The 27,491-nt window shown below is 39.9% G+C and overlaps 1 protein-coding gene across 1 annotated transcript in view; it reads right to left on the bottom strand.

Moving 5' to 3' along the window:
• NAA15 (N-alpha-acetyltransferase 15, NatA auxiliary subunit) overlaps positions 1 to 27,236 on the bottom strand; it is a 35,020-nt gene extending 7,784 nt beyond the window's left edge. Inside the window, exons 1-14 of the mRNA XM_063156962.1 lie at positions 27,112 to 27,236; positions 13,750 to 13,834; positions 12,814 to 12,918; positions 12,018 to 12,175; positions 10,134 to 10,268; positions 9,804 to 9,957; positions 7,358 to 7,477; positions 6,603 to 6,698; positions 6,362 to 6,468; positions 5,887 to 5,959; positions 5,018 to 5,187; positions 4,400 to 4,552; positions 2,730 to 2,858; positions 46 to 259 (exon numbers count right to left, since the gene is read on the bottom strand). Of these exons, the coding sequence (XP_063013032.1) occupies positions 46 to 259; positions 2,730 to 2,858; positions 4,400 to 4,552; positions 5,018 to 5,187; positions 5,887 to 5,959; positions 6,362 to 6,468; positions 6,603 to 6,698; positions 7,358 to 7,477; positions 9,804 to 9,957; positions 10,134 to 10,268; positions 12,018 to 12,175; positions 12,814 to 12,918; positions 13,750 to 13,834; positions 27,112 to 27,165 (1,753 nt within the window). The 5' untranslated portion in view covers positions 27,166 to 27,236. The remainder of the gene's footprint in view (positions 1 to 45; positions 260 to 2,729; positions 2,859 to 4,399; positions 4,553 to 5,017; positions 5,188 to 5,886; positions 5,960 to 6,361; positions 6,469 to 6,602; positions 6,699 to 7,357; positions 7,478 to 9,803; positions 9,958 to 10,133; positions 10,269 to 12,017; positions 12,176 to 12,813; positions 12,919 to 13,749; positions 13,835 to 27,111) is intronic.
• Positions 27,237 to 27,491: the final 255 nt, after the last annotated feature.

Below are 27,491 nucleotides of genomic sequence, written 5' to 3'. Positions count from 1 at the left end.
TAATTAGTGAAACTGCACGATGAATAAACCCTGAGAGTTGAATACCTGTGTCAGCCTCATGCTCTTTATTCTCATCTGTTAGGGGATTATCATGAAGTTTCAAGTAGATCTCTATGGCAATGCGTGCTGCTTTGAAGTAGAAGGGGTGTTGTCGAAGCACATCTTCTAGTTTTAATAAATCCACATAAGACCTGAGGGTGATCTTCCTCATGCAGTAGGTGTGGAAGTCGAACTGGTCATCCGTGATTTCTACAAAGTGCTGTCACAATGTAACATAACATTCGTTAGCAAATATTAACAATGAGATACTAACCTGGACTTTCAAAATAATAATTTAATAAAAGCCTACTGTTTGACAAATACAACCTAACTATTACAAACGTTAACAAAACCCTCCAAAAATAAAGTCACAATGAGAACAACAGAAGGCATCTTAGCCCAGAACAAAAATACATCAATTTCAGTGTCTTACAAGTAACTACCTCTGAGAATTTCCAGTTTAACAGACAAATGTTTTAAAGTTGCTGCACTTAAACATCATTTGAGGAGTTTTTCTTCCTTGAACTGCTCTGGTTTTTTTTATTCAAAAAAATTAATTCTGATTTCTACTAAATACTATGGCAATGAATCTCACTCTTAAATCAGACGTGAGAAAGTGCTTTCTTTTGTTCAAGCTCTGCTTTCCACACCATCTAATGTCCCTTTGTCTTTGTTTAAGAAGCAGTAAAAAAGTCATTCCCGTCTGGAACTTCTCCAAGTACTTAACATCTCATATAACTTTACCCTAAACTCAGCTTAGTTTAGGAACTTCCTGAAGTTTAGGAACTTTACCCTAAACTCAGCTTAGTTTGTCAAAGCTCAGGATAGAAGAGTAAGCACAACAAGCTAATTGAGGTCTCTTCCTTTGGAAGCTACCCCAGCTGGTGACTTACTAGCACATTTTTAAGATGTGTGACTCAGATGTGAACACTGTGACAGATTTACATAATGGAAGAAAAGCACTACTTCTCAAGTTTTAATTCCTCACATGTCCTTTCCACTGCTGCTCCACACCTGCACGTAAGTTTTTGCAACATTATCTTTAATAGTTTTTAGGATTCCTGAGTAGCAATATTGTAGGACCTTTTACTACTTATGCATAGGCAGAGAATTTGTCACTGACTACACTGTTGAACATTATATTTCATGGGCTGCTTAATCATTTAGTACTGAGACAGAGCAGGTGTTGTCCTTGCAGCTGTCAGTCTGTTTCTGTGATCATGTATTGATGGAATAATGAAAACTCTATAGAGACGCCCTAGTAATCTCCATGATAAACTCCTTTTCTTGCAAGAGCTGATTATTTGCTCCTACTCTGTTTCCCCAGCCATGAATCAGCTATTAAATCATGAGATCAGCTTCCCCACTTTTTCTGAGACAGTTTAGATCCTTTAGGTGCAAAGTATGAGATAAAAATGCTTCTGAAAACCAGAACACATTTCATCAACTAGACTGGCCCCTTTGCATAATTGGCCCCTCTAAAAGATTTAGAAGGCACTGCTTTTTCTTACAAAAGCTTTGTTCATGGTTTCTGAATTCAACATATTTGCTTATCTTGTGGTTGAACTTTGCTACACCTTCAATTAATCCAATAAATAAATTAAACACAGTGACTTAAATGCTTAGAAATATTCTTTTTGGTGGCTTAAGTTATCACTTCATTTGCTGACCTCTTCTGGTACCTTAGACAATTTATAAGACTAATAGTTTCTTATACAAAAAAATCTTACACTAATTTATTTAAAGGATTTGTGCAAATAAAACACAATCCTGGCAAATCACAAACTGGTGTGGATTGGAAGGGACCTTGAAGGTCATCTGTTTCCAACCCTCTGCCACAGGCAGGGACACCTTTCACGAGACCAGGTTACTTTGAAAATTTTACATCACTTTTTTCAAATCAGAATGTTCCAGAGCTGAGTCCTCCCTGCAGAAGACCAGCAGTGCTGAAATCCCGTAATGCCTCTCTATTTGCAAAGAGGCACAGCTTCCTACTAAGTTCTGCTCTTTCAGCACCACTTTTACACCCTCAGCTGTCGGGTCTTTTCTCTAGACTTTAGTGTGCTTTAAAAAACCCCAAATTCATACCTGCTTCTTTTTAAAGCTGTGCATCCAAATTTTGTTGTTTGCCTCACTATGGATATCAACATTTAATGTGCAAGTGTTCCCCCTTTTAAATAAAATTTCTACTTTAAGAAGTCTTTATTTTTGCAATGGCTTATTTTAAACTGTAGCTTTTTTTAAAAGGAGAAGACAGTTAATATTTTTGGTAATATTTTAAACATTTATTGTGTAGCTCTAAAACAGTGCCTTAATCGTAACTGAGATCTGTCCTTTACTCAAGGATGGGCTTGTCAGCTCATCCACTTATTTTTGGACTTAGAGTGCACATACTCTTCGTTTGTATCTAAATACCCATTTCTTATGTACACTGCCAGAACTAAGATTATTCTTGACAGTTTTCTCCTCTTGTCTGGATCTTTAAGTAACTTTATAAAATCTTTTCATAAAACACAGTTTACAATGGCACTTTTAGGAGGAAATGCAACTATATAATCTTGCCAGTAATCAATATGAAATCCCTCCTGAAGCTACATGAAATGCACCCTTACTGCTCAGAAAAGTGACATAGCAGCACAGTAAACTTAAACCAGTGTTTTCCAATCTAAGCCATTGAGCTGAATACGTACTCTCTCAATTTCATGGCATTTCTTAAGTGCTTCTCCAAATTTGTTCATTGTCTTGTAGGCCTGTGCACATTCTGTCTGAAACCACATGCACTGCATTTCATTAAGGTTCTCTACTGCCGAGGTTCCTTCCTAAAAACAAGAACAGCATTATACAGAAAATAAATCTCATAGGAGTCATCAGCTGCTATTTCTTTTATCTTGCCCTCATTAAAAGCACAGTTAAAGAAAATGAACGTTAAATCTCAGAACTGGAGTCTTCAAAGTTGGAAATGCCACAGTTAAAATTGACTAGCTTTGTTGATTAATATAAAAATACAAACAGCATGGAAAAAATGACAGAAAAGTTCCAGCCCACAACAAGACACTAACACCTGCAGGACTTTCTTCCCCCTCAACTAAAACTGCCATGTGCATCTTTCAGAGAACTGCTGATTGAGCTAAGCATCCTCACAGTAGTAGCAGTAGTAGATGATTATTTCTAATGCAATCAGTACTAGAGAGTAAGGCATGGCAAAAGGAACACTAGTCTGACACCTTCTGGTCCAAAAAATGGGATTACAGTTGTCTTTCAAATCGGTATTTATATATACTTGCACAGACCCATAGAACTTAGCAATGAAAGAGAAAGGCAGTGTTCAAAACAGCCTGATTTAGGCAACTGAAAATGAGGAAAAGTATCAGTCCTATTTTCTGTATGCTTAATCTAGGACTCCTCTAATTACTTTTGGTTTTTTTAAATTAAGAAGCCTGTATTTGAGCACTAGACATAAGATCAAATAGAAATAAATAAGAATGTAAAGAGCAACTTCATCAATTTCTTTCAGTATTTTTCAAGTTCAGTTTTGGGTAACTGGCATGCTTCCTTTTAACATCATCTTAGAGCTGCTTAAGGCATTGAGGGAGGTCAAATTAACCTAAATTCATAATGGGTTTGCATCAAAACTCCCACATGGAGCTACTGAGCATACATAAAACAGAACTTTCTCTCCCCTCATGTCTGCCTCCACATGGCCTTCATTTCACAACATCCTTCAGGTTTCCTTCATAAATACCATTCCCTCTTCTCTCCCTTCAACTTACCTTGCATTCCAGGTTTCTCCTGCTCTTTAAGAGAGGAGAAAATGGAACAAACAAACAGAAAAGGCTTGACTTTTGCAGGTAGATCCCAACAGCTTGTTGCCTGTCTCCCACAGACAACACACAAATGACCCTGCCAGTATTCCAAAACTGTAATTTGACAAATAGTCTGGAGAGACTTCACTGAGCTGTTTTGACTTGCAGTTATGAAAGAATAATACCAAAGTAGTACATTTTAAAAAGTAACTATGTGTGACCATCAAACCTATCCGAATGGGGCTACAGCAGGGACAAAAAGTGACGCATGAAATCATGCCATTTCCATAACCCAACATTCATGCTGTATTTTTCCTACCTAGCAAAAATAACCAAACCAAAGCTTTATAGAGTTTTCACTTATTCCTATGGCATCATGCTTATCCAAGATTAATTCAAACCCTGCTACGGACTACCACAACTGAAGCAAGCAACCAAAGGTGCTCTGAAACAGAATTTAAATATGATAGTGAGGCTGACTGCAAAGTTAAAAAAAGTTATTCCACAAGAGATTAGGCCCACAGTATTCCAAAGACTTCTAGAAAAGTGCAACAAACCCGTGTAAACTTAGAACACATTTCTTCAGCTTCTTTAATGGAGTTTGCTTTCAACATATATTTTGCACATTTGGAGTTGATAAATCTGTCTGCTGTGTCCAAAGCCTGAGCTTCATCCATCCACCTTGCAGCTTCTTTAATATTTCCAGCATGCTATAAAGATAGAAATTTAAGTTGATTGAGTAATTGTAAAACACGCATGTTTTATCTACTCACTGCTTGATATAAATAGGTTTTTCTTTAGACTTTTAAATACCTTTCCTCATTATGGAATTACTGGTCTTCTAGCACTGAATGTTTTTCCTGAAAATGCTTAAAGAATCAGTTTGGATAATCCCATTCTGACACAGTATCACAGTGCACCCTGAGAAATTGTTTTAAGCAGCTACAAAAACAGGGGGTAAGAACAAATGAAAGACTCAATTTAATTTATCAGTGTGATTTTTAAACTAAGAATTCACATTTCTCCTTTACTGAGTTAGAAACCTACATAGTGGCTTTTTCATATGCAGCAGAAAACCCCATCTCAAATAGCTTAACAATACCCTTACCTAGAAACTCACTACAATTCCTAACAAACAAATCACCTTTGGTCACTGAGAATAAAGCCAAACTTACCTTATAGATTTTTGCCTTCACAAGGAAGAGTTCTATCAAAGTGGGAGTACTTTCTATAGCAGCATTTATATATTCTAGAGCCAGGGATGGCAGTCCAATTTTATCATAATGCTGAGCCAAGTAATACTGGACCCAGAGTAAAGTGGTTGGAGGTTCTTCTTTACCATCATCTGGCAGGAGCAAAATGGAGAGGGGTTGTTTGTTCAGTTTATTACTAAAACAACATACCAGAAGCAAAATGCTCTAAGCACAGCCACTGAAATTAATTCTGTCTCTCTATCAGACCTAGGAGAGCTTTCAAACTACTGGCTCTAGGTACGTACATGAGCTTTTAAGTCCATCCAAGACCTAGGTATATCCTTCTCCTTCTGTGGTTTTAAGGAAAAGGGAGTTGGGGGTCAAAAGCAGGTGCACTCTGTTCCAACTATTTGCTTAGGGCAGTCAGATATGCAAAACCTCCAGGAACACAAAACATAGTCCCCAACCAAAGCTCCAAAACTACACTTTTCCTTGAAGATTGTACTATCATTATATTGCCTTTTGTTTGGCATTTCTGTAGTAACAGATTTGACACAGCTGTCAAACTTCAGTTTTCTGAACAGTGATAAACTCAAACCTTGAAAATAGCAACTTGAACTCAAGTCTGCAAAGACACGACTAAATTCACGGATCCAGGAAAAAAGTTTAGAGCAAGTGACTACATTTTGAATAGAGACTTTCTATTTGACAGCTATGGTTCTGCATTAGGGGAAAAACAAAAACCCCACATCCCCTTTGTTTCTTCACTCCCATTTCCCCACCTCTGAATGGACACACAGTGCTTACAAACAGGCACTACTTCCATGAAGCCCAACAGTCTCAGCACTCACCATTTGGGTTAAATAACCTGCAGCTTCTTAGAGAGGTTTCATAACCTATCACGAGCTCTTCTATGATTGCCACCTACACGTACAAGACGAGACACAGGAAAAATAATCTGTAGGCCAGATAGTATTTTATTTCAACTTGAGCTACTTGGTGTTACCCAAACTAGTTATTTTGGTAAGAAAACTCTGCAATATCCTGAATTACATTACTTCTGAGAATGTACTCAATCTCACTTTATTTTTAACCAGGCCTCCCTTGGTGAACACTTACACAGCTTAAAATTACTAAATTTTAAGTTTTTTACATTTACCAACTTGGCACACGTATGCCCACATACATACTACTTTGTTCTCTCCACTGTATCAGGTCATGTAAGGCAGTGCTCATGGAGAGAACACTGAGGAAAAATGGTTTCCTTCATCTCTTCAATACACTACAGTTATGAGGTAGAACACAAAAACTGGTTAGAACACTTACCTTCTCTTTGTCTTTATATAATGACCTCAAAGTGTTGAAGACTGGTGGACAACCTTTGCTGAAATTCATCCTTAAGAACTTGTCCAGACATTCCTTGAACTTTTCACCTTGAGAGGAAAAAGACCTGTTGATTTTGTTTTACCAGACATTACTCGTCAATTGCAGGTTGTTTATACCTTTAAATCAGAATCTAAGAAACACAAGTGTTGATCACTACCTGCTCAGCAAAACATGCACTTACCAGACAAAAAGTTTAATGGTAATCTCCTTGGAACTAGTCCCCTTGGGTATTTAGTCCAGGCCTCCTCATAGATCTTTAGTCTCTCCATCATATTAGCTGGAAGAGAATTTTACAGTTTACTTTCCCCTTCCATTCAGGCAAGAAGGAAAAGGGGAAAGTGATTTATATCTGACTAAAAAAGGAATCAGAATATATAACAACTATAATATAATATATATAATGGCTTCCTAAAGAACAGAATTTCCTCCTTATTCTTATTAAAAATAATGAATTGAATGACTCCAAGGTACACAGTATCTGCTAATTCCTCTTCCAGCACTAGAATACTAACTGCTTATCTCTCATCTTAAAAACAGCCCCTGCTTTATTGCTGTCTAAAACCTTCAAAGAAGGCCATTCAGTTTTATTAGCTACAACATAACATTAAGATAACAGAAGCAGTAAAAAATTCAAAATTAAAACTGTCATCTAAGAAATAATTCTATTCTTTCAACCACACACAAAGAGTATTGCAATTTTATGATTCTATGATTTTGGATAAGGCAGGGTAACAACAATGCAGGAGATATTTCCTGTCTTTCTTAAGAAACCCCAACATTATGACAGTATGTACACACGCTGACTAAAAAGCAAAATTTAAATGGGGACTTTAAAAATAATAGTTTTAGTATTTAAAGCAATACAAGCTTTTCATACACGAAGTAATTTTAAATATATAGAAAAAGCTTATTTACTACAAGATATCAAATCATTACCTGGCTTAAGTGCCTTTTCTAAGCCTTTGTAATAAGCCCAGTTTTCAGGATTTCTTTCTTGCAGTCCCTTGTAGACATCAACTGCCTCTTCAAGTCTGCCAAGCTGAAGCAGGAGTTCTCCTGTGTGAAGAACAAGATGGTTTAAATTGTAAAAGCAGTGTAACATTTATCCCTCTACACTAAAAGACTGGATAATCCTTAGCTCCATCCAGATTCTAATTTCATAGAAAAAATAAGCACTACATATAGCATTACAAACTAGCTGACAGATATGCTTTTACTTTGACAATAGCTGCAGTTAAAGTACGATTTTTACAACTTGGCCCATAATTCCTGAAACTTACTTGAAAATTTAATGCAAAATGCCTATGATTTGGGTTTTTTTCCTCACTTACTGAAGTGACTGGTTACTTTAAGTGCAGTTTTTACTGCAGAAGGCAATTAAAAGCAGCACATGGTATTTGATGTATGCAGCATCTTGAAAACCAAACAAACTGCAGAGCTGCAAGTAAGAGAATGGTTCTTCAATCTGGTATTTCATGAAACTAACTTAGGTGTTTTTAATCAAGCCATTGATTAGATGGATGAATTTTCAAGATTATGCCAATAAGTTTCCTTTTCACGATACTTCAATACAAATTTAAATTGATAAAGATTAGCTCTAACAATTGTATAAGCATCTTTGTTAGTGCTGGAACTGCAACAGGAGTAGATTTCCTGTTTCACAATGGAAAACTATTTAACAAAGCTTTGCTATTGGCAAATGTTAAGGCATGAACAGATTACACACCAGAGGTGAACAATACAAGTCTAGACTAAAGCAAGATTTTTTTAACCCAGTTTAAAAGAGGAAAATGCAAATTTACCTTTCTTCTTCCCTATGTCACACAATTAACATGCAATTTTGTCAAGAGATGCTGCTTTACACAGTTACAGTAACTTGAGGACTACGCACAGAATCTAGTGCCCAGGAAAAAGTTAACTCACTGAGAATGACAGAATTGGGAAAATAAACCTTAAATTCTTTCTCTGAGGTGAAAGTTAATTTTTTTCCTATCTAAGACCAGCAAATATCAGCACAAGTTTGAGAGTTTTTCTGCTGTACTTCATCCACAGAGGCTTTTGCATGTGTGTTTAAAATGTGCACACATTCATTTATTACAATAGAGAATACACAGCAGCCAAGCCAGTCCAAACAACACAATGGGAGCTGTGCCCAAAAAATTAATCACTTGTACCCTGCTGAAAGCACACAGCCTGCAAAGAGTATTTCCATCCTTTTGTCTGGTAACTTCCTAAGGAGGTTTTGTGTTTTGGTCTCAGGTTTATTGTTAATAGAGTCCTATTTGCAAAACTTATTTTCATCCCAGACTTTGGACCTTCAAACACTAACTATGTCGCATAATACATCAACACAGAACATAAAGTATGTCAAAAGATCCTTCAGGTAAAAAAATAAAGTCAAAATAAACCCCACTCCTACCCCCAAAAGTCCCACCATTGTGTTTCAAAAATGATCTGTGATATTGTAGTCTCTATATCCATCTCCTTTCATATGCAAACCAAGTAAGATATTCAGCTACCATGAAGAATCATCTGCAATCAACTTCCTTGAGGAAACACCACACCTACCATTACTGTCACTGCTCAATTCCTAGGTTCCTTTGCAAGACAGTGAGATTACTATTACCAGAAATAAGAACTTGCTACACCATCTACATGAACAAACTAGGGTAAAAGGATTTCTTCTCTTTAAGCAATCATCTAAACAGATTCCAGTGTGAGCCGAGAGAAAGCAGCACCTTCAATAGATGGGCAGTTTCACAGAGAGACTGTACAAGCATCAAGCAGAAAAGGAAGAAAGCATGCTTTAAGGAAGAGCACCTGTTAAGAGAGCTGCTAGAGTGAACTTGTATCACTCTGCAATTCCATGTGTGGAATATAAGCTACAATACTGTACTGATCTGTTACAGTATTATACACCAGGTTTTTTAATAGTACAACAGAAGCTCCCCCAGCCTCACTGAAGAGCCAATTTCTACATGCTGCAAGGGTGACTGGGGACATTTAAAAGCCTTCTGCTGTACCAAAGATGATTCTTCCTTTGCAGCACGTGCTATCCTTGACAGGGCCACTATCAAAGCTGTAACAGCACAGGGTACACTCACACAGACCTTCAGCACATCAGTTTAGGATCTCCTGTCTGAAACACCTGGCTGCTTAAAAGTTTCAGAACAGCACGTCTGTACCTCACTGATGAGTTACCAGCTTGGGACAAGAGCATGACAGGGACTGAATAAGCTGTGAGACAAGCAGTCCTACATAACATCAAAATTAAATAAATTAAGCTAAAAACAAATCTGAGCTCCAAAAGATGGGAAAACCTGACAGTACAGACATCCCACTGTATGCTATGTGTTTAAATGTATGTTCAGAAAGTGATTACCTTTAGTTTCTTCAACAGCCAGTTTATCACAGATCTGCTTTTCATAGGTACAAAGATGCTCCAAGGCTTCTTTAAAAAGCCCTGCTTCCCGGAGGACTTGGTTTTGATAGAGCAGCAGCTCACTGTACTCATAGTCCACTTTGTCAGGTGATGTCTACACAGGAAAGCCAGACACAGGACATAGATCAGCCTTCTAACTCTAAACTTTGGGATCAAATTCATTTGACTAAACAAAGTTTAGTCATGCATGAAGTTTTCTCATCATGAAAGGAATGTTTTATTTTTGGCTTCCGCAGCACTCCATATAGCAATTTCATGTTCTCCTCTTACCTGCTGTGTCTTCCTAAATTCCTCTAAAATTTTTGCTGCCATTTCGTAGTCTTCCAGCAAATGGTAAGCGATGGCATAACCGATCCATGATGCTCGCTGTGCGGGTCGGAGCTGAAGCAACTGGTATCTTGTTTCCTGCAAAAAAGGAGCTGCTGATTTTACTCTGATACTCTGCAGAATCCTTTAGGCAAGATCCTGTCTTCAATATTCTAGTATTTAAGAAGTCACTGCGAAATAGTTTTGTATATGCATTTTATTAACCAGAGAAAGAATGAACTTTGAATTGCAATGGTGCTCACTGAATAAAAAAGTAAGCCTTCACAAAGTAACATGTCCAACCAAATCCTGATGAGTCAGACTAATTTTGTTAATGCATGACACACATGCTTTTCCTGTCTAACCACTTATGAACAGAACATAATTGAGGATACTTGGTTTGAATTGCAGGAACATTTACCAGTGTTTCACATTAACCTTGAAAGTACATATGTATTTAAATAATTGGAAGTGTTCTTAGGCAACACAGGTGACGCAAACACATCCCTGTTCTTTGGCAAGAGGATAATCACAGCTGGAAAAGACAACAGATTTGCTTGGTATCACGCAATTTTAATGCTACAACTTGTTTTGTTATAGACTGCTGAAAGGCATTTTCAAATAACTTAAAGGAAAAAAGTTACTTCCCATTGAGAAATGTCTAAACTGTCAAAAGTAGGGATTAACAAAGAATGAAAACTAGTTACAGCTGTTTCAATAGAATGGTGATCACTCAAAATATTTTCACGAAGTGGAGGCTGGAATTTAAAGGAAAGGAAAAAAAAAAACCGATCAAAACACAATCTAATTCCCAGTTTTGAGAGCAAATTCACATTTCTTCAGAGACCAGCATATGATTAGCCATGAACTACTGACTTCTAAGCATCCTAACATTTAATCCTTAATGCATTTGGCAACCATGTGTTACTTGTATGTTTAGAGATTACAAAATTTGCATTCACATTTATCCAGAAGCCAAGAAAATAGAAATTTGCAAACACATTTTGCAAATGTGCATTTTGGCACCTACACTAAGTTCTAGCTATCTTGTCTTGGCAAGAGCAGAACCAAGTTTCTAAATGAAAAAAATTACTATGAAAAAATCAGTGATTAAGAATTGTCCTGACTGAGGAATAAGTTCTCTGAGGACCTGTGCTAGCTCATGGTTCCACACAACTCTGAGCACAGAATTTTCTCCTGGCTATAACTAATGTTACCCTAATTTGAAAAGGAAGTATTACATGAAGAGACCAACTAATGTGTTTTAAATAACACAACTTCTGGAGGTGCAGGGGAAACCTAAAAAGTTGAAAACCTGACAAAAAAATTGAGCAGTCACTCACTAATGCCCAAGCTGGCAAGGAACCAAATATGATCTTTCAAGCAGTACACTGCTTTTTCAGTTATTACCTACTGCTAAGAGAAAACAGGGGGCCAGTGATATAAAGGTGGAGGGATATATAGTACAAAGTTACTAAAAAATACAAGCTCCTTCGCCTGAATAAAAGTCAAGTTCTGAACACATTGCCTCTTACCTACAGGAATCCTCTCAAGAAAAGAACAAGACTGGAGATTGCCTACAGCTGGGTTATACAGCACCAAAAAAAAACCTCCACAAGGCAAACAATTCTGCACTGAGCTGAAAATGCATAATTTAATTTGCCATTAAATCTTTGTATTTTATAGAAATTGCCCAGTAGCACATCTGCTTTTACTTTATGAAGTGAAAGAGTGGCATACAGTTTTAACCCTCTGGACCTAACTATTTTTTCTTAAAGTGTCATTAATCAATCTGCCCCCTTTGCTGCAGTTCCCCAGATGATCATTAAATGCAGCATGCATACTCACCCTGTACCCTTCAAGATCCCTCATTTGAATCTGTAGCAGAGAAAGGTCTCTCAGGATTTGAAGATTGTCTTTGTCCCATTTCAGTGCATTTCTGTAGCATTTGATAGCTTCATCATACTTCTTGTCTGACCTCTGAAGAAGGCCATAGACGTGCCAACCTGGAAAACTCTGTTAAGGCTTCCTCTGAATTTGAGCAGGGACAAATGAGCTCCAACGGGGCAGGGACAGAACAGCTGGCAACAAGCTCTCAAGCTGTTTTGTAAATGGACAGGAACAGTACAATTCCTTTTGTCAGGACTTTGCCAGTTATATGTATACAATCTGTACAATATGCTGTAAACGTTACTTTTCACACACTGGGGGAGGAAATAAAGTAACAGGATCTCTGAAAACACTCTTAGGCTTACTCAAACACAATTTTAGACAGCTGAAGTGCTGATACTTCCTGAACTCTAAGTGTACCAGTATTCTTTTAACAATGTAATGGCAACCACTCATGCTTCCAAAGCAAATCACATGCTTAAATGCCCACCATGGGTTTACAGTTGCAGATTAATGATAAAAAACACACATTTCATGCCAGAATAATATGTAAGCTAACTGGGAGTGTAAGGACTGCAAAGCATTTGCACTTTGGAGAGTTTAGACAAAACATTTATTGGAAATTGAAAATTCTGCACTTCCAATCTGAACTTTAAACTGGCTTTTATTGCTATTCTATGAATGAAGCATATGCAGAAATGAAGCTTTTCAATTTTTCATTTGACCAGCAAAAGCCCTGTTTCACAAAGGATACAGACATGACTCTTCAGGTCATTCCTCAGGCCTCTGCGCACAAGTTCATAAGCCTCCTCTTTCTTCCCTAGACAGTTCAGTGTCAGTCCTTTCATTGCCAAGGTTTCTAAGAAAGAAAAAGATTAAGTTGTTTAATTCTTTATTCATTTCATGGGTGATTCAGTTATTCATTTTCATGGGTTTTAAGCTCCATATAGCAGCCCTAAACATAGTATAAATGCAAATTTAGATTCAGTTCTCACTATCAAGAATTCATTCTTTTCTCACATGGAAAACTCTACTGTCAGATTATTCACTTAAGTATATCATACACAGCAATAAACCTTTTATATTACTTCCATGAAAAGATGAAGGAATGCTTTATTTTAAACCTGTCTGTTCTACAAGCTTCTGGAGATTTTTTTATTCACAATGGTGATATTTCTACACATCTACCCATACCACAGTAGTTGCAAAAAACCCACAAAGCCATTTCTGAACAGTGCAAAGAGACTTTCACTAAGTGGCAAGAGCTGACTAAAAATACAGTGAAGGAATAAATACCTTTTTCTTTTTTTAAAATACGACTATTCCTTCAGAAAACTGGCATCCCACAGCTGACAGAATACTAAACAATATTCAGCCTCTTCCTTTTGTTTGTCACTTTTATGTGAGTGAATATCGATTTCCCATGAAAAGTGATTTTATTAATGCATACTTGTATTAGGAAACTTGCTCCATGAATCTTAGACTTGAATGATAAAGAATGGGAAGCTCTGACTACTGGTAAGATAAGTCTTTAAAATGACAAATCTTACCAACAGTAAGTGCTTAATACACGTTCCTGGATGCTCTTACTGCTTTATGGGCAAAAAGTTAACAGTGAAAGGTTAAAAAAATTAAAATAATTACTGTAAAGTACAGTGAAAAAGAGAGCACATGCCATTTGAACACTTACCTCCATGTTCTGCAAACTTGGGATTGGAAAGGATCTGTTTACAGAACTTCAGCCCATTTCTATACTGCTTATGTTCATAACACCTCTGTTGAAAAACAAAATAAGTTTTTTCAAAAAATTTATAGAGTGGAAGTGTTCATGCATGCCTGAAATGAAGCATCAGTACACATACAGATTTTAGAAAATGTACTAATATTTTAATGAATCCTGTTTATTGAGCTTCTTGTGTTTAAAAATTCTTTCCATTGACAGGAAAAAAAAAAAAGATGTTAGCAACACCATGAGTTTAAATGTAGAAGTGAAGACATATTGTCATACAGCAGAATCTCAAAGACACCACAGGAAGCTCAAGTGCCTGAAGAGATTCAACTCTCCCTCAACACAAAAGGTAAGCACTGAACCCACTCTGGTCAATTATCCTGAATAGAAACCCACGAGACAACCTCCAACAAGCACACGAGCTGGAAAGACAAAAATCACTGGAACTTGGCTTAAACTACCTCTGACAGCAACCTCTCAGGATGAGTTTGATTACAACATGTATCTCATACACCCAGACTTTCAAAACTGGTATATAGTAACATTATCTTGCCATACTGGAAATTTAAACATTCCTCTACTGTTTTCGTAGTCCAACTGTTTTGGCTGAGCCTCATTCATTATGCAAGGTGACCACAATGCACTGCAGCACACAGCATGACCTTTTGAAACTAGTTTTAGTATTTTATTTATGTAAATATACTTCTTCTGCTCATATTTAAATAGAAGGCAGAAGAAATAACATTACGAACACCAATTCATAGATTTTAGGTCACTTCAGCAAATGCTTGGAACCTCTTACATTTAATGTTTCTGTAATGAAATAAACATTTAAGAGCCCAGGAGTACAGGAGCACACACTGACTGAGCACCAGCCCAAATCCTATTAATCCTGTTATTAATTACAAAGTCATTCATAACAGAATCTCACTGACTCTGGTTGATTCATTCTGGTGGCAGGATGGTGGACAGGGGTGTAAAAATTGGGTACAGCACAGTTTTCAGGTCCTTCTAAATAAGTTGTCGCTCAGGATTCCATCTTTCCTCACACTGCTCCAAAGTAATTATCCAAGAGCATTCATAAGCACATATGGACACCATGTGTCCTCAAACCACTCTCAACAAAAATATTTAGGAAAGGCAGACTCAAGAGGTCTTCCCTTCAAGCAGACAGTTCTAAAAATAAAATTGTAAAGAGTTACATAAATGTTAGGGGAAATGCTTAAAAAAGAAAATGGCATATTTACAACTTCTGTGTTTTATGCTGCTCTTCATAATGAAAGATGATGTTTAGTGTCTGGTTTTCTCTTGGAAATACCAACAATAAATTTCAAAGCTATAAAAAAATGGCAGAACACTAAGTGCATGTATTATTTTCTAGCATTAAAGTCATACAGGTGAAATAATGACTGAAGACCAAGATGCATCACTCACCACCCATCTTGCTCCCCCTACACTGTCACCCTTAGGAGAAAGGGAATTGCTCACATGGAAACAGAAGGAGCAGGAAGAGCCCTGAGAGAGCAAGACAGATGTACTCAAAGAGGAGCAGATCAACAAAAGAATTAGAGGGTTTGAGCTTGAGCAGACCTTCAAAGGCCATCTAGTTCCACCCACCCCCATGGGCAGAAACACCCTACACCACCTTGTTCAAAGCCCCATCCAGCCCTGACTTTGAACACTTCCAAAAGACAACTCCCTCTGTTCACCAAGGACAGGAGAAGTCAGCACTGCAAAAGAACATTTGAAGGGTTAGGTAAGAGAAAATCTGTACAGGCAACTTTTTTTTTTTTCTATTAAACCTGACTGGGTATTACTTACACCTTCCAGTCATTATCAGCTTTCAAGCAGCTGGCTGAGTCACTATAATCAGCCAACTAGTCAAAGCTGACAGACTTTTTCTTTTTTTTTTTTTTTTTTTTTTTTTTTTAATTGAAACCATCAGTCATAAATGTTACAGGCAGGCCTCCTCCCTGAAAAGCAGAGCCCCCACCCAGGTAGTTGTGAAAAGCAGCAGAACCTGTCACAGAAGTGGGGCAGCCACAGGAACTGAAGAAGGTGTCTGCAGCAACTAAGGCACTGACACAAGCAGATGCGGCACTCTGGATTTCTGCAGTCTGGTTTTGAGCACAGCTTGCTCAGATGCAGGCTATGAACGTGACATCTTATCACTAAATGGTTCCATTTAATGTATTCTAACAACCAGGCTCCCACCTTGAAGCTTAAGCAAAGTCATATGGGATACATGCTAAAGACAGGAAATATCTGCACATAAAGTTTTCTAGGGTGATACAGAGCTTACAATGCAAGGTAGTTTGGAACAGAGCAAAGTCACCGACAATTGTAACAAATTCTTCCTTTAGGCTTCATGGAGGAAAGATTTACAAGTTTATATATACTTACATCTCATAACTCAGAAACCACTTGGACAGGGCCAACAAATTATCAGGAAACAATCTGGATATACTTTTATCTCCAGAATATAGCTCTGTATATAGACATGGCTGTGTATACTCCCCAGTGAAGCATCAAAGGCCTCCTTTGACAAGTCAGTTCTAGATCAAGACAAGTTGGAATGATTTCCTGTATACAATTTCACCAAGTTTTCTTGTTAATACTTTCAAGGTTATTTCATTCTGTTAATGCAAACACTTCAAACTGTGTTTTTTTATGTGTTTCCTTATTCTGTGTATGTGTTCTGTGAGCATACTGTATGCTTTGACAATGGAAGGAAAGGAGCAAATGAAATTGAGGTCACATTTAGCTCTTCAAAAAAGAAGTGACTGTTTCCTCATAGTGGGCCCAACAGCACATTGAGATTCCCCTGCCTGAAGCTGTGCACATACTTAACTCATCCTCCAGAGAGATTATGGACTAGCAAACTCAAATTAAGGTGGGAATGAGACACAAGGAAGCCAGGATAGAAACGCATGCAACCACGGCTGGTACAAACATCAGTGAACCCGTAGTTTCAAGGAACAGACAATTCAAACAAAAATCTTTTAACAAAAAGGAGACAGAAAATATACACACAGCCTGGGAAAGAAGATCCTTAAGCAAGTAGTAGTTTCTGAGTGAGAGAAGAAAAAAGAACAAGCAATTAAATTTAAAAAAAAGAAAAAAAAATCACAGAAGCAGGAACAGTGACATGTCAAGTATTCTTGGGATATAAAGATACAGGCTTCCTGGAAACAGGAATTTTATTCATCTGGGTAGCTTGTTTCCTCCCAGATGAACAGCTTGTAGCAGTCACTCCCAGAGCTCCAGCCCCTGCTTCAGGACAGATGTTCTGCAGAAGTGACACATTTCTCTGTCCCAGAGATGGCCTGAGGAGCACAGCTGCCTGCACTAAGCTAAATTCCTGCACATGTAAACTTCAAAGCCAGCAGGGACAGTGTGCTTGTGATGCCTGACAGACAAGGGCTGCAGCTACAACTTGTGACATCATGCAATGAGAAAACATGAAAGCTAAACTTTAAAAGAGTAAGGTTAAGAAGGCTAATGCTTCAGAAGAACAGAATTTGACTCTACATCAGTACTGAATCTATTACACATTTCCTGCCTTTCAAAGCTTTTAGTTTAATAAGTTACCAGATCTTTTAAGACATCTAACAAACTTTTGTATACATGCTGTGGCCAGAATTAAAACCTATTCTGAACACACCAAGGTTCTTCTTATATCCCTTAACTAATTTTCTATCTTTATAGGAAGGAAATAACACCTGCTTTTATACAATTGCACAAAGAATTAGTAAGATGAGGCAGGCAAAATCTGATTCCTTAGAAATCATGCAAGGCTATAGGAGGTAAGTGACAATTTGTATTTACATTGCTTCCCCCACCAAGTCTTTATTCAATGGATCAGAAGGCACAGCAATTACTAGATGGCCCATATTATCTACAATTCCAAGTCTGAGGTGGCAGGAGGGCTTTATTCTGATGTTCTCTAAACTGCATTAAGGCATCAGTGCAGACTCAGTCTCTGGCCAGCAGATGCCTTACACACACACGGCTCACTGTGCCAAATGTGAATAAATTCCTCCCCGTTCCTTCTTTGGTGGCTGCCATGAAGGAAGGTGAAGAGACTCCTACTATTCACAGTTTATCTACATCAAGTCACAGCTCATGGCTACATGGAGTTTGTTGCTCCCTTGCCCCAGCTTTCCATTTTTGAATCTTCTCCCATCTACTCTCTAAACCCTGCTGCCAAACCTACAGGCAGTGAACACTGACATGGATTCTTGAACAAGGTAACCACAAGGTTGTTATACAAGGGCCACGCTACTGATCAGTGCTACTGATTACAGTAGCACTAAGAGCTGCTTACAATAGCAGAAATGACATCCATCCAAACTTAATTCAGCACTGTTTTCTTTATATACAGTATAAGCAAATACATTGTGACCAGAGCATTTTAGAGATTTTATATTTTTGAAATTCACATGACTAGGCTCTGTAACTGTTTGCTACTGTGTTAGATTAACACAATCTGGCTTTTAGTGGTGGCAGAGGAAGCCACAGAGGCTTCTGGGAAAGAAAGGGTCCTTGAAACTTCTACTATGCCCAGCAGAGCCAATTCCTAAAGGCTCTGATGACTGAACACCAATTCTCCCTCGAGTTGGAGAAAAGGAAAAGGTGAAAACACCTTTTTAAGTTTTATTACTGTTTTGCCTGTAAAATGCTTCTTTCCAATCCTTACCTCAGCTCATGAGCTCCTTTATAATTGTTCTTTCCACCTGCTCTGCTCAACTATACCAAAGAATGAGTGAATGATTTTTTTGTGGGTGCACAGGCATTTGGCCAGCATCAAACCCACGACAGCTACCTATAAGCCAGCAGTGTATTTTACCTGCCAAGTAATTCTTCCCTCTCAAACTAGACATTTTAATGGTCAAATACATGTGCTTCCAACTAAAACTAAAGGATATTAGTCAAGTATTCTGACAAACATATCTCCCTCAAGGGACACAGCACACAGCAGACTGGACTCTGCCATTTATACATGAAATATTTTGCACATATTCACACCAAGGACTGCAAATCCTTTTATCACAAAGCAGTCTTCACATCCTCCAGACATTTGAAAACTAAGGTAAATTATTTAACAGCCATCCAGACTTAAACGTGCTATTTATAAGAAATTTTATACAAACTACACTGCAGACTGAAGTGTGTTGTACGTTCAGTAACACCAAGAGTTAAGATCAGCTCAACATCAGGTGTTACCATGAGCCTGATCAGAAGCTTTGCAGTGAATCTACCACCAAGTACCACTCAACCTACACAAAGAATCACCTCAATCACAACACAAAGCAGAAAACTCCCTTTCAAGCAGGTACACTTGAGGATCAATACACAGGTACAACCCAGCTGATTCAAGAGTGTTTTAAAACTAATTTGCAGCAGTGAAAGAAAACAAAAACACTCAGAGGAGTCTATGCCGCCTGGATTTTGCAGCTGATTAATCAGGTGAGAAGCACACCCAGAAGTGTTTCATGAGCAAGATGAAGGCAGTCACAGAAGACCAACATAAAGGAGAAACCACCTTTGTCATCTCACCTGCAAGCATGCAAGACTAGAGGTTTTCCCTCTAGAGTAATTATCAAAGACAAGAAGGTATCATCTATTCCCCAAGCTCACAAGTGGAAGCACTGGGGCATTATTGACTACTTTCTTTTTATTCTTACTTGAATCAGCACAAGAAAGAGCAGAGTGAGAATTAAATCAATATAGCAGAACCAGGTGGGTGGAATGGGATCACATTACCAATTGTTATGGCCTTTGAAATTGAACAGAAACCAAAAATAGTGTGTAATTTCCATTAAAGAGACAGAATTTTAGAAAAAAAAACAGCATAAAGAACTTTTAACTGTTTTCTCTTCTAAGACTCTGTGTTTTACCAGGTCACACTTTTTACTCCAACCTAACACGCCACATCTGCAATGTAACTGAAGTAAAATGAATGTAAACTACCTCATGCCCCAATACTTAAAAACAATCAACCCAAACCAACCAAACAAAAAGCCCCACCAAAACCCCCACAGGAAATCTCTTCTCACCCAGAAATAATGCTGTAGAAGTAAGCATCCTCATTTAGTCAGTGCTGTGACAGACCAGCTGAAGAATATGATTTTCTTGAGATTGAGCCCCAGAAGACATCAAAGCTGCAAACTGAACTTCTCTGGAGTTCACTGCACTCAGCCCCTCTCCTTCAGCAAGTGACACAGCCAGTGTCACCATCAGAGGAAACATACTGCAGACAATTCCCCATCACATACAAGAGTCACCAGGACAGCTGATCTACACATGGGCACAGGCAAGCATCTCACTGGCCCCAGGAAGAAGCACAGCGAAGAAGGGGCTGCTAAAACAACACAACTCACAAATTTATCACTGCTGTCCTCTTCCCTAGGGTTCTGAGGCTTGAGCCCATCCATGGTGGAGGAGGAGTTGGCTTACACGACCTTCAAAGGTCTCTTCCAACCAAATTATTGGTCCCCAAATGATTCTATGGTTCCACAACAAACCATTTCAACTAGAGCAGTGTGCTCTTAGGGGACCCCAGTTTCTCCCAGTGGCAGCCATGGATGCACTTGGGGCATCCCCTGGCAACTAGGATGCTGTGAGATCTCTGGCAGCAGGAAGCACTGGAATCCCTGGCCTTTGAATCACCCAAGGTGTGCATATCCTGCACTGTAAGTGCCCATCTGCCACTCTGATTCTATCTACTTCTTCCAGCACAGCTCAGAGGCAGCACTTCCCAGACAGTGAACTCAGGCGCTGGGCAGCTCAGGGCTGTGTTCCAGCACAGTTCCTCTCTACAGGCAGACAAGACCAGGTCAAGTCACTAAAGTGCACTAACTCAAGCTAAATGCAGTAAAGAAGATGCCGAAAGCTGGAAGCATTAGGAGCTACTACTCACCATGAATTAGTGGGCTCTTTGAGCACTAACCATATCAAACAGCTCAGCAGCTCCAGGCAAAAGAAATTCAATTTCATGACAAACACACCGATTCAATTTCATGACAAACACAAGATATATAAACCCAAGGACTGAAGAAACCACACAAATCTTGCAGCTGTGTTAATGCTGAAAAGCTCTGGAGCAAACTGGCATCGTTTTCTGCTGTCAAATTGAAACAAACTATCCTCTTTCACTGCTCTGACGTGTTAATTAATTGAATTGTTCAGTGTAACAAACAGCTTCAACAATTGCCTGGTTCAATGGATTAATAAATCCTCCTCTGCACAGCATGCTTTACCTTTTGTAAGTCACTGACATCTTCCTAACTAGCGGTGCGTGGTAGCATACAACCAGAGGAATAGAAAAAGTTGAAATTCAAATTAGTTAGGAAGAATCTAAGAAATATGTATACCTTTTCATTTAATACTAAGGCAGAAAAAAAAAATCTATGCTATATCTACACTTCTGAATTGGACTTATTCCTTTATTTCAGAAAATTCAGCTGGAAACAGGAGCTGATAAATAGTTAACTACAGCTCTTCTAGAAGACTAGAAATCCTCACTCACTGAAGACAGACTTGCTGAAAAAAAAACCACTATTCAAAATCAGTTCTGTTGGCCTGTGCTTGCTTACATTAACCTCTTCTTGGGGAGAATTACCATGAATTCGGCCCTGTCAGCTAAAATACAGTGACTTCTGTTCACAGCCTCCACATTCAGGTTTCCTCCCTGAACTCATCAAGAAACCCACTGTACCTCACAAGAGATCCAGGATGCACAGGATATGGTTGGTTTTTAATGATCATCTGAAACAACAAATTGTACCAATCCAAATTCCAAGATGTGGCATAAAAATGTCTAAAGGAACCTTGGCTGTTCTGGACTGAGACCTGAGCTGAAGTATCCATGTATCTCACAAAATAATCCAAGACACGTGGTGAGGCTACTGGCATTTTCCACCTATGTCTTACACCTAGAGTACTCCTCACCCTTCACACTGAGATATGCAAGATGAGGTCTGGTGGCACTGAGCATTGAGAAATAGTTAAATGGGCCTATTAAGATAAGAAAGTTGTTCTTTAACATTACAAGGTTTGCTAACTTGATTCTGTGGTATCACAAAAGCAAACAGAAATCCCTGCAGCAAGCCCCACTGACCTCACTTTTAAGGGTGGCAGTGAATAATTGTTAATTTTCCCTAAATCCCCTATCAGCAAAATCAGAAAATGCATAGTTCCTTACACCCACTCCCGCTGCATTGACATTGTGCTGTTGCAGACAAGAGATTTAAACCTGAAACATCCACATAAAGTCCAATCAACAAAATCTCATTACAAAAACCTTTCAAAAACAGAAATAAACACAGCTTCATCAAATCCTAACCAAAATAATGGGTAGTAGCATATAAATAATTAACTCCCTTGCCCCAATTAAAACCACTTTGGGTTCAATTAAGAGTATCTATAGCCTTAACAATGTAAGACTGGCTGTAATCTTACAACTGACAATGTTTATGTTAATGAGTCTTTTATTTTCACCAGCAAAACAGATAAAATTATGCTGCTCCTTGGAAATTTACAGCAGTGAATCATGTTTCTACAATTTCTGACAGCTCCAGTGACAAAAAATGGCCTAATTTCATGAACAGGCTTTAGTAACATGTATTGCTCAAGTGAATCCTCAATGGCATCCTAAAGTCTCAATCAGTAATTAATTTCTTAAGCAGCTTTGAGAAATAGTTCTGAAAAATAAGATCAGTGATTCTGCTTAAAGCAGCAAGCCTATCCTGTATTTCCATTCCAGTGTTCCTGCCATGACACCATTTCTCTTGCTACTACTACTGACCAAGTAGGGTATTCCTCTTGGCAAAGAAAAATGAAGTAATTGACATCTCAACAGACAAGCAATTGGAAGAGCCATGTTAGTAATTCCGTATTTCAACAGAAAGACAATATATGATAAAATTCCAGTGGTGTGCATACTTGATTACTGTACAGCCATGCAAATGCAACAATGACCGCAAACAAACTAATTTACTTGGTTACTGATAAAAGTGAAATTCTGGAAATCAAGTCTTTAATCTTGAATTAAGATGACTTAAGAAGAGATTTCCAAGTCTTGTCACCTCAGCAATCTTAAAATCAGCACCTGAATTTCTATGACAGAACAAATTTTTAAAGGCTTCATGGTGATGAGAGTGTTAGTAAAGGAGAAGCACTGGTCTGTCTAGTTTCAAAGTGCAGGGACAGGGAGTAGATTCTGGAATGAAGAAACAGGAAGATGGCCCAGCAGGAGGGCCTTGGCATATTTACAGCAGAGGCACGGGAGAGAGGTTGTTCAACAGGCTTTTTATCACCAGCAAGTTCCTCCATCACTTGGTAGAGCACTTCTCAGAGCCAGCATGGAAAGGAAGCCCACCAGCTCACAGACAATGCCCTCAAGCACTGCAATGTGCAGGTGAAAATGACCACAGGAAGGGGAAATGTCCTGTCCCTCAGCAGACACTCTGCTTACTGCAGTGCCCCACAGCAGCACACAGGTCTGGCCATGCCCTATCAAGCCTGCACAGCACCTAAGGAAAGGACAGAGATGGAAGATGAACAGCTTCCATGTGTCAAAATGGCCATGGCTAATCCCCAGTCCTGAACAGGGAAACTGATCTGCACACAATGCAATACACACCAGCTCAGAGCAGTACAGCATCCCCTTCCTTAGAACATGACTTCTGGAGCACAAAGCAGAGTTGTGAGCAGTGGAACTGTTTAAACAAGGACTCCACACACTCACACAGCCCAACTGCTTGTTTCCAACATAAAACACAACGATGTTTCACTTCTGAAACACTTGGACTTTTCTCCTCTTTGCTCATCAAAGGCTAAGCTCACTATGCATGGTGAAAAATACTTGCACCACCTCAGCCTGCCAGAACTCCAAGAACTTCACCCTGATGTTTCAAGAGACTGAAAAAACTCTTCCACAAAATATATGGCACCCCTAACAGCTCTATATTTAATTTCTCTTCAACACCTTTTCAATAAATATATTTAACTTCTACATCCAAAGAAAACTTGAGTATTGTCTTTGGGATTTGTGAAATAAAACTGAACATCATTGACGAACTGTATCTGACCAGATACAGCAGATGAATAATTTGGCAAAATTCCAGGAAGGGTTAAGGAATGTTCATCAGCTACATTTAATTAAAAATCAGTCAATCTTACATCCTACAACTACTAGTTCTACAGTTGATACTAGGGGGTGGGGGTAGAAGGAAATGGAATACATCTCTTTTTCCATTACTTCATAGTGTATCCAGCCTTATGTGTATCAAAATGCCACCTTAACCATTCCTGTGCTCTGTTCACTATTCTACCCTTTCCCCTGCCTCCACCTGAATTATTCTCCAGTAATTGCTGGACTGCCTAGAAATTATGTGTGTTCAAAAGAATCACAAAGACTCAATTATTTTAGATGTTCAAATGTTGATATCCACTTTTGCTCTAAATTCCTCAGAATCTCTAGGCAGTAGAGCATCTACTTGTAGACATAACAGCAAATAGTCAAAACTATAAAAAATATATGAGCTAGACACTTTTATTTTAAATGGAAGTGCAGGTTTAAGGAGAACAGTGATTGCTAACCCTGTGGGTGTTTTTTTTATTCAAGCTAATTATGCAGATCTCTTTCCTGCTGTACTACAGGAACTCTGAATTGTAAAATGTCTTTCAAATGGAAAAATGTTTCTATTAGAAACTCCACATGCCTGTAAAGTGACTAGAAGAGATTAGTCTAGTTACAGTGTGTTGAACACACAAAGTGTACACACTTCTGAACTCAGAATTTGTCAGGTAAGTGGAAATGCTGTCTTTGAGCAAACCCCTACACATGAGAAAGGTACTGACCATGCAAGACGCTTACTACTGAACCAACAAAACAACCCAACTCTAAAAGCTAATTATTGCCCTTTGCTATGCAAAGCTGGGCAGGTTGGTAACATTTGTGCTACAGGTATATATATATCTTAAAAAAAATAAAAAATGAGGCCTCAGGAATTGAAAACACACACAAAGCACATTGAAAAACACCCCAACTTTATGCTCACTCGCAAAAATACAAGGCACTTATCCACTCAGGTCCTGTGTTTATTATCTCCACGGAATTCAGAATGGGAATGGGTTTATACCTGTGTTAACAGCCTGTGTACCAGCAATTCCGTGTCTGTAAGGTATTGCATCCTTTCAGTAACCCTTGGGCCAGTTCCCAAAGCACCTGCTGACAAACCTCACGCAGGCTCGCTGCACAGGACACACAGCCTGGCTGGGCCAGGAGGCACCAGGGGTTTACCAGGACCAGCTCCCTCCTGGCTCAGGGCTGCCCAGGCAGCTCCTCCTGCTGCTTCCTAGAGAGCACCACACGGTGTGCCAGAGATACAGGGGCTACAGTCTCCAGAAAACGTGTACAATGAGCAGAGGCTGCAGCATGACAGAGGTGTGAAGGGAAGAGGGAAGGCACACAAGAGAAGTAATTTTTCTTATGGCCTGCACTCAGGACTCCCTAAAAGATGCCTCACTGATTCAAGTCAAACACAACTAAAACTTCACAAAGCAGGGTCACTATCTGTAGCAGGACATACAAGCAGTTCATTAGCAAAACTTTCAGTGTGATGAAAACCAGCTTTGAGCCTTTTCTATTCACCACGTGTTATGAAGATACCACATCAGAAGGCAGTCTTAAATATCAGACTGCACATCTGTCTCCCAGGCTCATCCCTGTGAGACACAGGAAAAGCTCACAATGACACAACAGCTTCAGCCTATCCAGACACCTCAGACTCCACGATTTTTATTAAAGACCTTCAGCTTGAAAAAAAGCATACAGACATCTGCTTGCACTGGGGCACACCTTTTCTAGTCTTAATCAAGCTTTGAATGCAAGGCTGCTGAGCCAGCACTTTCTCTAAAGACACTCTTTTTCCTTATTTGTTCCTGCCCTCCACACAAGTACTCAGACACATCCAAGCAAAGGGAAAAATTAAAAAAAAAAAAAAAAAAGGAACAAAAAACCAACCAAACCCGCTCAGACTGAAACAGGGAGAAGCTCCTTGATTCAGTGTACCCTGTAATCACACAAACCCTTCTCAATGCAAAGGAGGATGGATCACTGAGCAGCAAGGCAACATCTGCCCCAGCCCATAATACATGAAAAACCACACTCAGTACAAGGTCATACCAACTCGAAAGCATGACTGAATCTTTTCAGAGATTTATAGTTCATATCTACTTTTTAACCCTAACTGAAACTGAATGTCTTATGGCCACATGGCTGTGCATAGGGCTTTCTAGTTCTACATGCTCAGTTTCCACAAAATATTTTGGAAACAGAAGTGACAGAAGACTGTACACATCCCTCCCACTTAAGTGGCAGAAGTTTACAGAACCTTAAGAGTGCTGTTGCTCCAAGAGGACAACAGTACTCATCCTACTTCTGATCTTCGGAATGACTCAAAATAGTAGCCTAAGTCTTTCTGAAAGACAACATGAGATTTTTAGACTAAACCGACTTCTTCTGAGAGAAAGCAGCTTAATCTGGATCCAAAATCTGGTAAATAAGTCCACTGAAGCTGCTCACTAACAAACTTAAGACACTTCCAATTCAACCCAAGTCCTTAGAAAGATAAATGTCCCAGCAACACCGCATGAAAGCTGAAACAAGTTCCTTAAGATGTAGCTGAATTGGGCCCCCTTTGCTGGTATTAGGACTGTAGACCATCTTAACCTTATTTTGAAAACCAGGCTTCTCGCCTAAATTACACTGAATGCTCTCTCATCCATATGCCAGCCGCCACCCAGCAAAATCGATTTACAAATTTCCATAGGAGCTGGCTGCAAATTAAACTTCAAGAAGACTTCAAAACCTTCATCCTTCTCCACTTCCTCCTTCGAAAGCCATTTTCTTACCAACCAACAAACATGATTATTACCTACAGCAAAACAGTGAGTTATAAAAGAAAGCAAAAATAAAAAATGAAGCGAACCCAGGGTGGGTGCTCGGCAGGACAGCGGCTCTGCAAGGCGAGCGATGAATGAAGCGGCGGCGGGGCATTTCCCGGAGCCCGGGGTGCCTCACCGCGGCCGGCGCCGGGACCCGCGGGGCGAGCGGGCGGACGCGGCGGCCCCGGCGCTGCCCCGGCCGGGCGGGACGGGGCGCGGGCGGCGCTGGCCCCGGCTTGCCCCACCGGAGGGAGCCGCGGCCGGGGCGGTGCCGCCGGGACTCCGCTCCCCGCCGGCTCGGGGTACGAGCCGGGGCCTCCTCGACCCGCTCCCCGCCGCCGAGCGCGGGCCTCCCGCTCCGCCACTCACCAGGATGCGCTTGAAGAGCGCGTTCTCCTTGGGCGGCAGGCTCACGGACGGCATCCTCCCCGCCGCCGGCTCCGGCGCCGCCGAGGGGTTCCGAGGAGGAGACTGAGTGGGCGGGCGGGCGGGCTACGTCCCGTCTCCGCCGCTCGGCCGCCGCCGCCGCGAGCCTCGCCGCTGGAATTCCGCCGCTGCCGCCGCCCGCGGGTCCGGCCCTTCCCGGCCCTTCCCGCTCCTTCCCGGCCCCTCCGGCCGCCGCGCGCGCCGGGCTCCCCGCGCCAGCCCCGGGCGCGCTCACGTGGTCCCGAGCGGCCGCCGAGCCGCCGCCAAAATGGCAGCGCGGCGCTTCCCCAGCCGGGTCACGGCGGCCGCGCGCATGCGCCGCG

The sequence above is a fragment of the Melospiza melodia genome, chromosome 5 (genome assembly GCF_035770615.1).
Source record: "Melospiza melodia melodia isolate bMelMel2 chromosome 5, bMelMel2.pri, whole genome shotgun sequence".
Lineage (NCBI taxonomy): Eukaryota > Metazoa > Chordata > Aves > Passeriformes > Passerellidae > Melospiza > Melospiza melodia.
Note: the sequence above shows the minus strand (reverse complement) of the source record. Positions and strands in the feature narration are given on the sequence as shown.